Source organism: Pelecanus crispus, chromosome 22 (genome assembly GCF_030463565.1).
Source record: "Pelecanus crispus isolate bPelCri1 chromosome 22, bPelCri1.pri, whole genome shotgun sequence".
In the NCBI taxonomy this organism is placed as follows: Eukaryota; Metazoa; Chordata; class Aves; order Pelecaniformes; family Pelecanidae; genus Pelecanus; species Pelecanus crispus.
The window spans coordinates 1206487-1223129 of record NC_134664.1 but is presented as its reverse complement, the minus strand read 5'-3'; the positions used below and the strand labels follow the sequence as shown (position 1 = coordinate 1223129).

The following is a 16643-nucleotide window of genomic DNA, read 5'->3' as shown; positions in this document are numbered from 1 at the left end:
TCTGCTCCCCGACGGGGTGCAGCGGGAACCCCCTGTCCTGCGCCCACAGCAGAGGGGATGTAGAGGTGGAACAAGGTGGGACAAGCCCCTGGCACAGGGCCAGCAGGATGCTGCTTTAGGGGCAAAGCTCCTCACGTTTAAGTATTGAGGGGTACCCCTGAGAGGGGGAGCTCCAGGAGGATCTGCTGGAACAGCCCAGGATTTCTCTGGCTGGGTGAAGTGCTGGGATTTAAAATTAATTTCTAGCGTGTGGCTTCCCCCGGCGTTGTGTGCTACCGGCCCCCGTCTGCGCCACGCTCCCCCCAGCATGGAGGATTAGTGGTATTTATAGCAAACGCTCCACTGCGGTTTTCCCTGATGAGGCCAATTCCTGCCTACGAGGGAGAGTGCGGGAAGCGCTGCCGGACAGGCCAGGGCTGCCAGCCCAGCCCACCAGCTCCCCTGCACGACCCGCGGCAGAGGCCTGGCTGCCGGCTGCTCCCGGCTCGAGTTGTGATCGATTTGTATTTTCCTTCCTTGCATGATTTTGTCTCATGGCTGCTCTTGGCTTCAGCGCACCGAGCCTGGAGTTTAGCAGGTGGCACTGCCGGGGCGTGGAGCAGTCCCCGGTGCTCACTGCCCCGGCCCTGCCTGCAGGTAGGACCTAAAAATAGCTCACCTTGAGGAGCCAGAGCAGAGCAGCCCCATCCTCCTCCCTGTGCCTCTGCTCCCGCTGCATCAGCACGGCTCTGCCGGGCTCCTGGGAGCCCCAGGGACGGTGTGGGGGGCTGGCGGGGGCCAGGAGCTGGCTGCAGGGGCTGGGGCACTGGCCCCACATGGCCCTGCATGGTTGCATCCACGGGAGAGCTGTGGCGAGTGGCCGGTGCTCCCGGAGGTGTGGGACAGAGCTGGGTGCATCCCTATGAAGCTGGTTTCATGCCGCTGCGCTCCCACCCTCGGGAATTGGGATTTTCCTCTTCCACAGCTGATTCCTCCCTGGCCTCTTACCTTGGTCACAGGGTGCTGGAGCCCCCCTCCCAGCCCTGGCTGCACCCTGCTTCCTCGTGCCTGCAGGGAGCGGTGTGGAATTAAAGGACACTAAAATGAACAAGCCCCTCCTGTGTGAGTATTTATTGTTTTGCAGCGGGTGCCTGGAGCCCGGCACCCAGCTCTCCGGCCCCAGGACTGGCCGGCCCCCAGCTCGGCAGTGGGGAGAGGGTGCGGAGCCCACAGTCCCTTGCTGTCTCCGGGGCCGGCGGAGAGGGTGGGTGGCCGCCATGGCACTATTTGGAGGTGGGGGTGCCCTGGCCAAGCTGCAGCTGGGAGTTGGTGGCGTAGTTCTGGAAGAGGGGCTGGAGGAACATGCCAACAGTGCCGAAGACGCAGACAAAGACGAAGATCCACAAGAAGAGGCGGTCGATGACCATGGCCACGTACTTCCAGTCCTCGCTCACCTGCGCAGGGCCGGGACAGATGCTGCGTCAGGCCAGGGCCTCCGGCATCACCCAGCGCTGCCTGTGCTGCCCCTGGCAGGTGGCTGGACCAGGAGCTTGGCAGCTCCGCAGAGCCCTGAATCTGCTCCCTCAGCACTGCAGCTCCCAGGGCTGCCTGCCAGCCTGCCATGGGCCCCGCAGGGCTCCGTCCCCCCACTGCCACTGCCCCGCCGAGCCCAGGAAATTCAACTCCTCATCCCTTGGCCCTGCAGCCCCAGCTGGGGCTGGCTCTGCCAAAATCTGCAGCCTCACGGTGCTGTGCAGGGTCAGGCCTCGCGGGACCCTCCTGGGTTATCAGAGTAACTGCTTCAGGCTGGGGCCGCAGCGGCGGGTCGGGGGCCAGGGCCAGGCCCCTGCCCAGGCAGGGGCTGCAGAGGGTCCCCAGGCAGGGACCCCCTTGGTGTTCATGCACATCCCTTCCTGCAGGCCAGCCATACGTGTGCTCTGCACCCCACAGCCCTGCCTATACCCCATGGTCCTGCCTGCATCTTGCAGCCCTGCCTGTGCCCCACAGCTCTGCATGCACCCCACATCCCCTGCCCACCTCCGCCCCGACTCACGCTCTGGTCGTCGTCCTCGCTGCGCATGTGGTCGGCAATGAAGCGCACACCATCCACCGCCTCCTCCAGCCCGCAGGTGCAGCTGGCTGCGGGGGCTGGTGCCTGCCCCTGCCGCTCCTGGTAGCCGTTGAGCCCCTCGGCTTTGGCAGCGCCGAGGTTGGCATAGCAGGTGCAGGCGCGGGCGCCGGCCTGGAGGAAGAGTGTGGTGGTGGCAGCGCGCTCCTGGGTGTGCCGGCGCTGGCGCAGGCGCTGGCGGGCACAGTTCTGCTGCGGCTGCTTCATGAAAAGCAGCGCCGGGAGCTTGCGGAGGAAGAGGGTGCGGACCCAGGGCGGCATGGTGTGCGTGGTGGGCGAGCGGTGGTGCACGTTGAGGACGCAGACGCTGGTGACGATGGAGAAGGTCACCAGCACCATGGTGAACATGAGGTATTTGCCCACCAGCGGCACGTCCAGTGAGGTGGGTGGCACGATTTTGGAGATGAGCAGCAGGAAGACGGTGAGGGCGAGCAGGACAGAGATGCAGAGCGTCATCTTCTCGCCGCAGTCAGACGGCAGGTAGAAAACAAGGATGGCCAGGGAGGTGATGAGGATGCAGGGGATGATGAGGTTAATGGTGTAGAAGAGCGGCTTGCGCCGGATGATGAAGTCATAGGTGATGTCCACGTAGGTGGAGTCATCGGGGTTCTCATTGCGCCGTCCCGGCAGTGCCACGATGTCCCACTCGCCACTGGGCGTGAAGTCGTCCAGGCTGGCCACCTCACTCTTCAGCACCAGGTCGATCTCAGTGCGGTCGTAGGTCCAGGAGCGGAACTTCATGGTGCAGTTCTGCTGGTCAAAGGGGAAGTGCTTCACCTCGATCTTGCACGCGCTCTTGTAGATAGCCGGCGGCAGCCAGAAGATGCTGCCGTCATAGGAGATCACCGCGTTGGAGTAGAATGAGACCTCGTACATCCCATCGGCGCTGGGGCGAAGGGATGCACTGTCAGCCCTGACCCTGCCCCAGTGCTGCAATGGCACCGCCCCGAGCCCCGGGTAGGGTTAGGACATGCAGGCGCCCTCCCAAAAAAAACACCTACTTGTTGTAGAGCACCACATCAGGCAGCCAGATGTGCTTGGAGGGCAGGCGGACCTTCTTCATGTTGTCAAAGTCCTCCGGCTTCCAGGTGAGGCGGTAGTCCTCCCACTCCTGCCGACAGGCAGGCTCAGCACGGCCCGGCCATGGGTGGGGGGGCTCAGCGCAGGGTGCAGGGCATCCCCAGGACAGGGTGGACATGGGGGGCCTGGGGCAGGGTGCAGAGGGTCCCCAGGACAGGGTGAGCATGGGGGTCCCGGGGCAGGGTGCAGGGGTCCCCAGGACAGGGTGGGCATGGAGGGTCCCGGGGCAGGGTGCAGGGGTCCCCAGGACAGGGTGGACATGGGGGTCCCGGGGCAGGGTGCAGGGGGTCCCCAGGACAGGGTGGACATGGGGGTCTCAGGGCCGCGGCAGAGTCCAGGGCTCCCACCTGGGTCAGCCAGACGTTGGTGGTCATGATCTGCTCCCGCTCGTGCTGCAGAGAGCAGGGCTGGTTACTGGGGGTGCCGGGGCAGGGGCTGCAGGGCCCCCTGCCTTCCCCGGGGGCCGGGGGAGCAGAGCCCCCGGCCAACTCACCACGCTGATGAGCTGCGCCAGCGACACCATCAGCTGCACCGTCACCAGCTCGGAGCCGTTGCTTGCCGGCCGAATCAGCTTGTTGTAGCGTGCGGGGTCCAGCAGATACTCGACCAGCCGCTCCTCCGTGTCCGTGCCCAGGCTCCCTGAGGCGCGGCAGGAGGCTGAGCCCACGGCGGAGGGCAGGGCCCCCCGGGAGGCTCCAGACCCCCCCCGGGGCTGAGCCTGTGCCCGTCCCGGGGGTCTGGGCCTGGCAGCTCGAGGGCGGGTGTGCCGGTGTGGGTATCACAGCCAGGTGCAGGCTGCTCTCGGGGCCGGGGCGAGATTGGGGGTCCCGGGGGGCTGCGGTGCCTGGGTGGGAGCTGCTCCGGGCGGGGCTGGGTGGGAGCCCCGGTGCTGCCAGTGAGCCTGCAGCTGGGTGCCCCCTACCTGCTCCTGCCCTCCCCATCCACCCCCTGCCCATCCCTGCCCACCCCCGGCACCGCCCCGGCGCAGCGGTTCAGGCAGCCGGAGCCCCCGGGCCAGGCGGTGCACCCGGAGCACCGGGAAGCGCTGCCGAGCCGGACCGGGGCAGCGGGCAGCGCTGGCACCGCAGCGGGGCCAGTACCGGGTCCACGCCGGGTCTGTGCCAGCTCGGTACCGGCGCGGCGGAGGACGGTGCTGTGCGACAGGCGCAGCCCCGGGGCCCGGTGCAGTCCCCTCCCCGCCGCTGCCGGTGCCGCTGCCGGTGCCGGTGCCCACCCCTCCCCCGGGCCCCGGCACTTACGTCTGAGGGCGGCGAGGAGGCAGAGGACGCGGAGCAGCGCCATGGGGGCCGCCCGCTGCCGGCGCCGCTGCCGGTGCCCGGGCGCTGTCCCCGGTGCTGCCCGCGCTCTCCGCGGTGCTGGAGCCGGCGGCGGCGGCGGCCCGGGCGGGGCGGCCCCGGGCGGGAGGCGGTGCCGGGTGCTGCGCCGGGGCCGCCCCGCGCTCCCTGCTCCGCCGCCGTCACCGCCGCCGTCAGCGGCCCCGGGGCCGCCCCCGCCTCCGCCCCGGGGACAGCGGGGGAGCGGGGGGCACCGCGGGGGGGGCCGGGCCGGGCTCCCCCGACCCCTCCGCTCCACCGGGGTCCCTGCACGGTTCCAGCGGGGCGGGGGAGCCCCGAGCCGGGAACCGAGGGGGCAACGGAGCGGGCAGATCCCGGCAGCTCCCGGAGACCCCCCGCGGCCCCGCCACAGTGGGGGGAGGGGAGGGGGCTCACCCCCCGCAACCCCCCCGGGCCTCGGGGACCCCTCAGCCCCGCCCCCGCCCGTGCCCCCCCCGCCGGTGCCCCGGCCACCACGTGACCCCCACGTGACACCTCTCGCCCCGCCCCTCTCTCTGATTCGCCTCCCTGACGTCACTTCCGGTCCGGTGGCGCCTCGCCCGGTTGCACGAGCGCTTCCGGTGGTTTTGCGGCCACGCCCCTTCCGCTGGTGGCGGGAGGGGTCACTTCCGGAGAGCGGGGCCGTCCCGCCGCCATCTTGGGCCGGCTCCCGGGGCTGCGGCGGCGGCGGCGGCGGAGCGGGTCCCTCCATGGGAAGATGCAGCGGGCGGGGGCGGAGGAGGCGGCGGGGTCGCAGGCGGCGGCGGGGGGGCCCGGGCGGAGCGGGACCGAGGTGGCGGCGGCCCCCGCCGGGCGGCTCCTGAGGCGGGAGCTGCGGCTGCTCGAGTCCATCTTCCACCGGGGCCACGAGCGGTTCCGCATCGGCAGCGCCTGCCCTGACGAGATCAGCTGCGAGTTCGTCCCGGGGGCCGGGGCCCGCGCCGGTGCCTCCGGTTCCCGGGGGCCGCCGCCGGGGCCTGTCCGCATCCACTGCAACATCACGGTGAGGCCCGGAGCGGGGGGGAACTGACACCGGCCCGGTGCGACGGGCCCTGGCGCCGGGGGAGCCCTCCCTGGGACCGAGGGGCCACCCCGAGCCGGTCAGGGGAGCCAGCCGGGGCGGGGGCCGGGGCTGCCTGCCCGTTGAGCGACCGCGGCCCTCTGGAACCTGGCACCGTTGCGGGGACGGGGCGCGCGGCCCGGCCCCTGCGGCTTGGGGGGAACCGGGCCCCGCCGTGCCCCGGGGTGCGGGGGGAGCGAGGCCAGGCGCAGGCAGCTGCGGGGGGATCTGCCCCCGGCCCCCCGCCCTCCCAGGGCCCGTGTGAGAGCGCTGCGAGCCGCACTCAGCCCCCGCGGGGCCCCCCGTCACCGGGAAGCGTCTCCCGGCAGAACAAACCCCAGAGCCTTCACCCTCGGCCGGCAGGCACAGGCAGGGCCTAGGCGGCACTTTGGGGTCCCCAGGGTGCTCTCGCCATCCCGATGGTCCCCTCCTCCCCTCCACAAGGCTCTGCCGCCCCCCTTTTCCGTGCTCACCCCTGGATTTTTTTGGGGGTTCACAGGTGGCCCTGACCAGCGATGCCTGGAGGAGAGGGTACCTGCGACATCTGTGTTGGGCTCTTTGCGTCCGCTCTGGCTCGTTCTCGTCTGGGTTTTAGGGGATCTTGGTTCTGGGTTGGTTTGCAGTGGGGTGCAGATCGCATCTCGTATGGCGAGTTGCAGCTGGTATTGCAGCTCCAGGCGAGGAGCAGCAGAGCCTGGAAAGCCCTCGGTGTGGATGCTGAACGCGGCTGCTGTCCAGGATTTTCCAGAGGGCCGACTTGGGAGCGTTGTCCGAACCTGGGTTGAAAGCACCTGCTTGGCCTCTGCCCCTGCGCGGGTGCTGTCGGGTTGTGCACACCTGATTCTTCTCCTGCGGCGCTTCTGGTCCAGAGCTGGCGAGACAAGAGGCCTGCAGGGCAGCATGGAACGCCCTCGGTGTCCTGCCTTAACTGCTTTCCCACCCCAAAAGGCACCGGCGACCAAAGGGGTGCCCAAAACAGCACCACCCTCCGTATTCCACCCCATTCCCCTGGGCTGGGGGGAAGCGGTGCGGAGCTGAGCCAGATCAGTGCAGTTGAAGCAGGGGTTTGTTTTGCTCTTGGCCCCAGGATTGGCCTGGAGAGTGGATTCAGTCGCTTGCGGGCCGTTCCACTGATCTCTGTGGCCTGGAGGGATCCATTTGCAGGAGACACGGGGCTGCAGCTCCCTGTCCTGCTTGGCTTGCTGCTCTGTTCCCCGCCAGCTGCATCAGTGGGACGGAGGCTTGTGGCAGCTCACACGCCACCTTCTTCTCTCCAGGAGTCTTATCCAGCTGTTCCCCCGATATGGTCTGTGGAGTCAGACGATCCGAACCTGGCAGCTATCCTGGAGAGGCTGGTGGAAGTCAGGAAAGGAAATACACTGGTGAGGGGGTGCTGCCTGGGGAGAGAGGAGGGGTGGCGAGAGGCTGGCTGCTTCTGCAGGGTAAAATCCCTCTTGCGTGTCTCTGATTGTCTGAGGCAGGAGGTGCGTCTGGTCTCAGGGGTTCAGGGAATTTGGGATGAGCAGCTCCAACTTCTGTTGAGTTTGGTGCTGGAGTGTGATTTTCCCCCTGTGTCCACCACTGCTTGGAGTGGGAAGGAGCGGTGTCCGGGCCTTCGCTCGCTTGTTTGCGAGGAAAGCATTGCAGTGCTGAGGATGGCTGAGGCTTAGCTTGGCGTGTGAGTCTGTGCGCTTCTCTGACGCTTGTTTGGTCTCTGGACAGCTTTTGCAGCACCTGAAGCGAATAATCTCTGACCTGTGCAAACTCTACAACCTCCCCCAACATCCAGATGTTGAAATGCTGGACCAGCCTCTGCCAGCAGAACAGGTGAGTGACTCGGGATGAGACTTTGTAAGCTCATAAAATGAGTTCCTTGGAGTTAGCTTTAGAGGCTGAGGCTTCCTAACCCCCAGAGGAGGAACGCAGCAGGTGAGGTGTTGATCTTCTCTCGCTGGGGTGAATTCCTGTCCCGGGTGATGCCAGCCTGATCTGTTGGGCCTCAGTGCTGTTTAGCTGCTCTGGTGTAGTTTCCTGTAAAGGTTCTTGGCTTCGCTCTGGTTTTAACTTGGTTCTGCTTGTAAATCCCTGTTTAACCTTGCCTCAGAAGTGTCTGGGAAGGCAGGAGAGCGTTGCTGCAGGAAGGTGTGATCTTCGTTTCTGTCCTTTTATCCCCGCAGAGCACGCACGAAGAGGTGTCCTCTGAAGAAGAAGATGAAGAGATGCCAGAGGTAAGTGTTGCCTCGCTGTATAAGGAAGTACACCGGAGAACTGAGCACAGGGAGATGCCCGCTGAAAGGTGCGAGGGCGCAGGGATCGTGGCTGGGAGGAGCTTGTGGAGTCCAGACAGGGAGGAGCCCGCTGTTTGGCTCAAAGGCTGGGTTGTTCTCAGCGTTTTGCTGCTGGGGAGCCAGGTCCTGAGCCACGGATGGGAGTGATGTGTTCACAAACCACAGGGGACCGCAGCAGCCGAGAGGTGTAGCTGCGGCCTCCAAAGGCATGCAGACGAGCTGAGAGTGGAGCCCCTTGGACAATTTCTCTCTCAGCTCGTGCTGCTGTTGCTGTAGAGCCTGAAATTTACTCATGAGCGATGGGATTTCCGGGTTGCCATTGCTGGCGGGGAAATCGCACCGTGCAAATGGGACTCCCGCAGAGAGGATTAGGTAGGATGGCTGAGTGTGCGAGCGAGCTAATTGGCAGGAGCGGCAGAGGCAGCCATACTTCACTGCAGGATGAGAATATCATGCTGCAAAACCCACAGGCTTCAGTTGTTTGGTTTGCGGTTTAGAGATCTTTAGAAGTGGGTGGAATAATCTTGAATCTCCATGGTGATGTTTAGCGATGCCTCGCACACTTCTGGGGTGCGAGAGGCACGGGCACCGAGTCAGCAGCACCACAGAACCTGGGGGCAGGTCACTTAGCAGCAGCACACCTAGCACTTGTTTGGGTTTTAGCAAAGTTAATAGCTTGCTAAATCAAGGCTGGCCTTTGCCAGGGTCCCTGGAGAAAATGAGGAGGCTTAAACTGGTACCAGCATAACCTCGCATATCTGCAAACTTGCTGCTTTGTGGCAAATTTGTGATGTGCGAGTCCTCACGCTCCTGTGGGCTGGAAAAGAAATCCTTGGGAACTGCGCATTCCCCCTCGGGCTTTCTGCTAACGCTGTGTGTTGTCGTGCAGGGACAACGCGCTCGCTTAGAGCAAAGGTTTCTTGCTGAGCGGTTGGATTTGTTGGGCTGTGTTGGAAGAGCAGAGCCGTGCCCTGCTGCAGAGATGCATTATGCAGGTTAATCCACTCGAGGGATTTTCTAGGAGGATCTATTTTCCTGTGTGACAGTCTAAAAACGTCAAAGCGCCTTCCAAAAATGCTGCTCATCCAGAATAGCAGCAGCTAGCCTGGAGAGGCCGAAGTAAACACTTGTTCGGAGAATGCAATACCAGCACTGGAGCTGTGTGTACCCACAGCCATTTGCAGGCAGCTTCCAGGGAGCTGAACCCTGTGTGCTGACACAGTGCAGCAGCCACTGTGCGCAGGGAGAGATCTCTGGTGGCCCCGATTGCTGCCGCTGGTTTTTACTGGTTATTAACGTCAGGATCTTGCACACGTCAGCCTGATGAGCATTGCTGTGGAAAGGGATGAGGGGCAGAGCCTCTGCCGGGGTTAGGGAGGGCACTGGGGGCGTGCTGTGCGGCGGAGAGCTGAGCTGATCTACAAAGAGCCTCCAGACACGCTGTGAAACATCACCTCTTTGAGGGGAAAACATCCTGCACTACCGAATTTTGTGTGTGAGGGTCTCTTCTTGTGCGCTGCTGGCAACCTGTGTTCGTTTTGGGTTTTTGCTCATGAAGGGGGAGCAACACGGCCCAGCAGCACTGTGCCGAGTGCCTGCACTTTGTTCCAGCCATCCAGAAACGCGGCACGGGGCTGCTTGAGCCACGTGCCTGCTGAGATGCAAGTGCCCTTCAGTTACATGGGGCTCGCGGGGGAGCATGCGTAAGATTAATGGGTAATTATAAACAGGCGCAAGACTTGGCAGGGAAGAATCCAGCGAACAAAGAGCTTCTATGAGCCCAGTTTAATTCTGGAAAGGGAACTGTGCCACTCTGCCTGCTGGCTTTGGTACGGGAGGGCGGTGGGGGCCTAGTGCCTGAAACCTCTTCACTGAGCATGCCCAGGCCTTGTGCCTTCCACTCGGTTTGTGCCTCAGATCAGGGCTTGGGACTTCTGGGGAGGGAGAGATGCACTGGGAATCCTTCCTGGTTCAGGGCCAGGCAGCTTCTGTCTGCAGTGCTCGGAGCAGGGAGGAGCGAAGGCGTGTCTCCTACTAGCTCTCCTCTCCCCTTCCCAGGACACTGAGGACTTGGACCACTATGAGATGAAAGAGGAAGAGCCAGCAGACGGGAAGAAGACGGAGGATGAAGGAATTGGGAAGGAAAACCTGGCCATTTTAGAGAAAATAAAAAAGAACCAGAGGCAAGATTACTTAAATGTACGTGTCACCTGGCGGGCGGGTGGGTTGGGGAAGCAGAGGGGCCCAAGGGTGAGAGCAATGGAGGCACCTGCCAGCCCTGAATCAGAGGGGCCATCTCTGGCCAAAGGTACAGCAGTGGCCCTCGGGGGGCTGGCGTGGCTGATGCAGAGAAGCCTGTGAACTGCCTCTGCAGCTCAGGGAAGTCAGTGTGGGCCTCAAGTGCCCTCGAGGCATCAGTGCTACGTGGGGCAGCCTTCCCGCAGTGAGATCTGGGGTTCCCCTCTGCTCCCAGGAGCTGCACCTCACTTTGGGCCGTGGAGGTGGCTGGTGGGTTGTGCTTTTGTACTCCAGGGCTGAGATTCATACGCAGCTGAGAGGGCATGGAGGCGTTTTTGCTGCAGCTGCGCTGCCCAGGGTGGCCTGTTTGGGGCAAGGAAGGTTGCTGTAGGGGGAAAGGTGAAGACTGAGAGGTGGGGGACATGGTAAGGTCTCATTTAGAGGCCGAACGGGATTTCTAGCTCAGGCATTGGCCTCGTAGAGCAACGGCTGTGGTTGGTGCAGTGTAACAATGCAAATTCCCTCTTCCCAAATTCCTCGTAGGGTGCAGTGTCTGGGTCTGTGCAGGCCACTGACCGGCTAATGAAGGAGCTCAGGGATATTTACCGATCACCAAGTTTCAAGGGCGGTAAGTACTGCGGGGAGCTCGAGGGCTGCTGCTCCACTGTTTGTGCCGGGGTTTTCCTCCTTGTTCCAGGTGGCACCTAATGGGCCTTAGAGCTGTTCTGCTCTGCTCAGCTGGGGAGAGGACCTTCAGTGGCTGTGGCTCTGTCAAGAGCGAGCAAAAGTGCCTTACCATCCCTGCCAGTGCTGGATGGAAGTGAGGAGCGTGCTGTGGGTGGATTATCTGGCTTTGAGGGTGATGGTGCTCCTCCCCCTCTGCTGAGCCCACGGACTCGGGGAAAAAGCAGTCGTAGGAAAACTGCTGCCCTCGGGACAGTCCTTCGGGATAAGTGCTGCTTTTTGGGGAGGGTCTGTGCCAGGCTGAGGATGTGCTGCAGGGTCGAGGGAATTTGAAATCTGGGTGGTGGCTCAACCCCCTCTTCAGTCTCCCCCCGTAGTGACACACCTCTTCTCTGCCTTGCAGGATACTATGCAGTTGAACTAGTGAATGACAGCCTGTACGATTGGAACGTCAAACTCCTGAAGTAGGTGGCATAGCTTGGGATCATGCAACTGTGGTGGATCTTGGTGGTGGGACCAAAATGTCCCCATGAGCCAGAGGGGAAGTGAGCAGGGCAGGGGAGCACCTGGCAGACCTTGAGTTAGCCTCTTGGGCAGCTTGCTTGCTGTCTCTGCATCAGAAAGGAGATGACATCTCCAGAGAAAGATAATCTGAGGGCTCTGCAAGTCTGTCTGCTGTTCCTAGAGTCCTGGAAGAGGTGCATCAGACAAAACCCCGAGCTTTCACACCCTCCAGACACCAGTGCTGCCTTTTCCTTGGGCCAGGCAGTCTTTATTTTTAAGCTGGCAGCATGCAAAAGGGGTGTGATGGTCTTCTCTGCAAACCGGGAGCAGAATGCTGACAGCCCGTGCTGTCGCTGCCCTCTGGGTGAGAACCCGAGGGCCCACGAGGCAGCCAGGTTGTGCAGGTACAGTAGCTCTGGGGTTCGGTGGCAGTGAGCATGGCTGACTTGAGGTGCACGACCTTGACTCTGACCCTCTGGGGTTTTCCTTTGGCAGGGTTGACGAGGATAGCGCTTTGCACAATGACCTCCAGATCCTCAAAGAGAAAGAAGGAACTGATTTCATCCTCCTAAACTTCTCCTTTAAAGTAAGGCTTTCCTGTACCTCCCCCTCCTTGACACACACCCGCCTCAGCGAGTCATCAGAGATGATGTTTCTCAGCGGCTTTGCTTCCCTTCTCTTCTTCCAGGATAACTTTCCTTTTGATCCACCATTTGTAAGGGTTGTGTCCCCGGTGCTGTCAGGGGGGTAAGTACCTATTTGCCTGTCTCTGCTCACTGAGCTCTCCAGCACTGCTTCAGTTTTCACTAAGAGTTTATCCAGCGCTGTGCAGTCCTGTAATCCCCCTGATACGAGTTTGCAGTAGCTTTCCCAAGAAACGTAGATGGGGGTGGTGGATTTTTTTTTTTCTGGTGTATCTCTCCATCTGAGATCTACTCTGAGAAAATGGTTCATCTTTGGAGCAGCGGTGGGTGTGGCTCTGTCCATCTCTGACATAATTTTGCCTGATTCCTTCCCCAAGGTATGTTCTGGGTGGCGGTGCCATCTGCATGGAGCTACTTACAAAACAGGTGGGTGCTGGCTGTTACGTGGACTCGGGTAGCTGCTGCTTTGTATTCCTGCTGCTCAGGGCCTGCTGGCAGCCAAATCCTGCCTGTACCCCTGGCCGGCAGTTGCCTGGCATGGCTTTGCAACGCCTGTGCCGGGCTGGGGAAGGCCCTTTGTTGCTGTGGGGAAGCGCAGCCCCTGGGTGGGGGTCCTGTCTGCACTGGCCTCACCGTCTTGTGCTCTGTCCCTCAGGGCTGGAGCAGTGCGTACTCCATTGAGTCAGTGATTATGCAGATCAGCGCAACTCTGGTGAAAGGGAAAGCGCGAGTACAGTTTGGAGCCAACAAGGTAGGGGCACGGTCAGCATAAGGGAACTTGAGGAGCAGTTGGGAGCGGGACGGAGGCAAATGAGCGGACAGCCGGCTCTGCGGCAGTGCAGCTCGCTTAGGGAAGGCGTGTGGGGTGGCTCGCACCGGCTTCTGGCTGGACTGACGGCCACCCTGGCTTCCCTTGCAGAATCAGTACAGCCTGACGAGAGCACAGCAGTCCTACAAGTCCCTGGTTCAGATCCATGAGAAGAACGGTAAGGGCTGAGGGAGAGGCCCTGCATTTCTCCTTGCTAGTCTGGGCATCCAGACAAGCTGCTTGAGATTTTTCTGCCCCAAGTGTGGAGATTACCTGGAGTGAGATGGCAGCCGGTGACGGCAGCCACTATCTAACACGGAGCGCGCGGCTGTGGCATCCCTCTGCCCTTCCCCACCGGTCAGTGCTGCGCTCCTTCGGCTGTAACTAGAGACAGCACGCCATTGTCCGGGTGGTGTTGGGAAGTAACCTGGAGAGAAAGCCTCCCAGTAATCTGGGAGACATGGCCCTTTGGAAGTGGGACTTGGCATGCTTGCGCTGCTGCTTTCAGCAGCTTTTCCAGCTGCGTGTTTCCACGTGTAGGTTCGTGCAGCTTTGTCCCTCATGGATCTCTCTTCTTCTTTCAGGCTGGTACACACCACCCAAGGAGGATGGTTAGCACAGACGGATGCTGCAGGACCAGTCTGATTATCTTCTGGATGCTCTACTTGGATCTTTGATGCCTCTTGGCTTTCCTCCAGGATGTAATAGCTCTGCCTGTTGCAGGACAGTAATGGCTGTTAAAAACTCTAAATAAAACTGTTTAAGCAGTTGGACTGACGTAAAACACTTGCTGGACCCTTGCTAGCAGGCATTCTTGTTAAAACAAACTTTTGAGCCTCTTGTATCGCTGGAAACTTTCAACTCTACTCCAGTCTAGAGCGTCCTCCTTACCTATGCTATGGATTTAATTTATTTTCTTATTTCATGTACACTGCTTTTTTTTGTTACAGTGTATGATGGATGTGTATGGAAAATGTATCTTTCAAGAAAAATTACAGTTTGTTAATTTGAAGATGCTGGTCTGAATTTTTTTTTTTTTTTTCCCCCCTAAGCTGCTGCTGGGTGGATTGTACCCACACTGGCAGTGGCTGGGAGCAAACCCCTTCGTAGCAGCTCTGCCATGCTGCATCTTCAGCCCTGGTCCTGTGGTGGGGCGGTGGATGGAAAAGAAAATCTTTTTTTTTTTTTTTTTTTTTTTTTTTTTTCAACAAGGGAGCAGGGCTTCCATCTTGTCCCCTAGACCAAGAACAGACTTTTCTCTTTATAAACTGCAAACTACACCTCTGGAAGCAGAGAGGGGAAGATCTGTAAGGCTTTCCCCAGCCCTGCTGTGGATGAGGGGTTTGTAGGTGCACCCCAGGGCTGCCAGCTCTCACCCCAAACTCCTCCATGTCCTGTCTTGCCAAGCAGCAAGAGATGAGCAGAGGCTCGGCTGTGCCAAACCAGGAGCCGTACCCCTGTGCACCGTCTCTCCCTGCCAGCCATGTGTGTAGAGGGAAGGTGGCTGAGCCCCTCATGCCTGTAATTCCTGCGCTGTGATGAAAGCTGCTGAATGAAGGGGAGTATGGGCAGCGCTGGGTGTTATCGCTGCCCTCATCCCTGCAGCAAGTGGCCTGGTGCTGTAGGGTTTTATTTTATTTTTCCTCCTCAAGCAATCGTTCCTGCTCAGCTCAGTGCTGCAGGCGTTGGTGGAAGGCATTGCTGCAGTCATGCCCTGTTGCTTCCCTCCCTGTTCCTTGCTCGAATCCCCCCCTGCTCTGGCCTGAGGCTGCTGGAAGATTTGGGTGTTGGAGCTCCTCTAACTTCTGACACTGTGTCCTCAGCTGGAGGACATGGCTGATTCATTAGTGTCAAAGCTGGACCATCAGTATTAATTCACTGTGTTTGAATAAAAGTTCTTAGAAAATCAAAGGGCCTCAGAAGAAGTCCATTATCTCCTCCAGCAGCTGTTCCCCTGCTCCAGCCTTGGAATAAAAAGATGCTGTAAGAGAGGGATTACTGATGGACGCTCTGTGCTTGCTGCTCCGACCTCGGCCGGGGACTATTTTTAAGTTGCTTTGCTGAAGGATGGGAGGGTTTGTGACACTGAGCAGCTCGGCCATGCTCTCTGCTCCGCTCCTCCGCCTCGGACTGGCACCCAACGGGCTCCTGGTGCTGGGGGGGCGGAGGCAGCCGCGCTCCGCTTCCCTCTTCAGCTCAATTTGCACCAAGGAACCCGCTGGGGAGAGGGGTTGGGTTAATGAACTTTTAAAAATCTCGTGGTGTTGAGATTTGGTGAGGTGGGGGCTGTGCCCGCCGCCCCCAGTGATGGGGTTGGGTTTGGTTATGCTGAGTTGGTTGGAAGAGCTCACGGCACGTGCATTCCCAAATCCCGGTGGCTTTCCAGGCCGGGATAGGTGGGAGAGTTGAACAGAGCCCTGCAGGGACCCTCTGCCGCTTGGATGCCAACCCGGCAGGCGTTGAGGCTGCAAGCACAGCCAGAACAGCGCGAGCTGGCATCTGGCAGGCGTCTGCCTGTCCCGTCTGTTCTCACCCGCCTGAGCGTTGGGATCCGTCCTGCTCCGAGACAGGCTCAGCGCTTGTCACCGCCGTGCTGGCTCGGCTCTTGTTTTGGCTGCTTCGGGAAGCAGGCGCGCGGTGCCATCTGTCACCACTGCCAGAGATGCTCCCACAGCCTTCCCTTGCAGGACCTGGCAGGGGATGGGGAGAGACTTCCCAAAGGAGATGTGTGGATTGGCGCGCCGCGGGGAACGCCACCGTGGTACAAAGCCATCGAGACGGCGCTGCCTGCGTGTCAGTCCTGCTGTTGAGGCCCCCTGGGAAGATTCACAGGGGTTTTAAATCTGCAAAGGAAAGAAAATGAACCAGCACCTTTCACATTAAGCTAGCACCCGAGTTTCCCAGTGGAGGCATGGCGTTTTCCTTGGCCTCAAGAAGACAAAGCCGAAGCCAGCCAAGATCCCACCGCCAGTTCGGGCACCAGCCTAGCAGCGGCGCCTCGGCACTGTGAAGCGCATCCTGCTCAGCAGCAGCAGCGAGGAAATTGCCACCGCTTCCTACGGCACTGCCGGCACCGCTGCTGGAGGCTGCCCAGCGCCCTGGCACCTCCCTGCACCCAGACAGGGGGGCACAGTGCTGGGAACCAGCCGTTCCTGCCAAGTCAGGGTCTATTCTCCCAGAGTCCCCTCACAGCAGGACCCACTGCCATGGGTGGGTGCTGGCTGGTCCTTGGGCACATTCTCCAGACCCTGCAAAAAGGAGGAGCCCGTGTCCAGCCCCAAACCTTGTCCTGGGGGGCTGGGGGAGCATCTTTACCTGCAGAACCCCATCCCCTTCTGTTGTGCTGTTACAAATGGGTTGGTCAGGGTCCCCCCAGCACTGCAGAGCCCAGCTGCCAGCCCGGCAGGAAGCAAAATCGCTGGGCTCGGCTGGGGTTTTCCGGCAATGGCTCAGTACCACCAGCAAAAGTAGGTCTTTGCTGGTGTGGTGTGAACTGCAGCCGCGGCGGGCAGCAAGCGCACCAGGGGCCGTGCCCTTGCCCCATCGAGCCCCTGCACGGCGCCTGTGCACGGGGCCCTTGCGTGGGGTCTGTGGGGTTCCGTACTCGGGGGGACTGTGCATAACAGGGGGGTCTGTGCACAAGCGGCCGTGAGTGGAGGGCTGCGCACGGGGGCTCTCGGCGGGGCGGCTACGTGGGGTCCATGCGCAGGGTCAAGCCCCCTTGTCCCAGCAGCCGGGCCAGGGTCCCGAGGTCTCCTAGCCCCACCGGAACGGGACCCCCCCGCCGCTCTCGGGAACCACGCAGCCCTCGGCAGCTGCCGGACGGAGACCCCCGGCCCGGGGAGGACGGGGCCGGGGCTCCCCGAGGCTGGTGGCCGCCCGCCCGCCCGGCCGGT

General features: G+C 61.5%; 2 protein-coding genes across 2 annotated transcripts; one reads left to right on the top strand and one right to left on the bottom strand.

Annotated features, from left to right (window-relative positions):
- Positions 1-1262: 1262 nt before the first annotated feature.
- Positions 1263-4489, bottom strand: CHRNB2 (cholinergic receptor nicotinic beta 2 subunit). Its single transcript, XM_075724529.1, has 6 exons — positions 4447-4489; positions 3681-3826; positions 3535-3579; positions 3109-3218; positions 2033-2993; positions 1263-1433 (listed from the first exon to the last, which is right to left on the bottom strand). The coding sequence occupies exons 1-6, from the start codon at positions 4487-4489 to the stop codon at positions 1263-1265; spliced, it is 1476 nt and encodes a 491-aa protein (XP_075580644.1).
- A 750-nt stretch (positions 4490-5239) lies between these two features.
- Positions 5240-13759, top strand: UBE2Q1 (ubiquitin conjugating enzyme E2 Q1). The gene is made up of 13 exons (XM_075724326.1): positions 5240-5524; positions 6859-6963; positions 7304-7408; positions 7759-7809; positions 9928-10068; positions 10651-10735; positions 11195-11255; positions 11791-11881; positions 11984-12042; positions 12317-12365; positions 12595-12690; positions 12859-12925; positions 13332-13759. The coding sequence occupies exons 1-13, from the start codon at positions 5240-5242 to the stop codon at positions 13361-13363; spliced, it is 1227 nt and encodes a 408-aa protein (XP_075580441.1). The 3' UTR covers positions 13364-13759.
- Positions 13760-16643: the final 2884 nt, after the last annotated feature.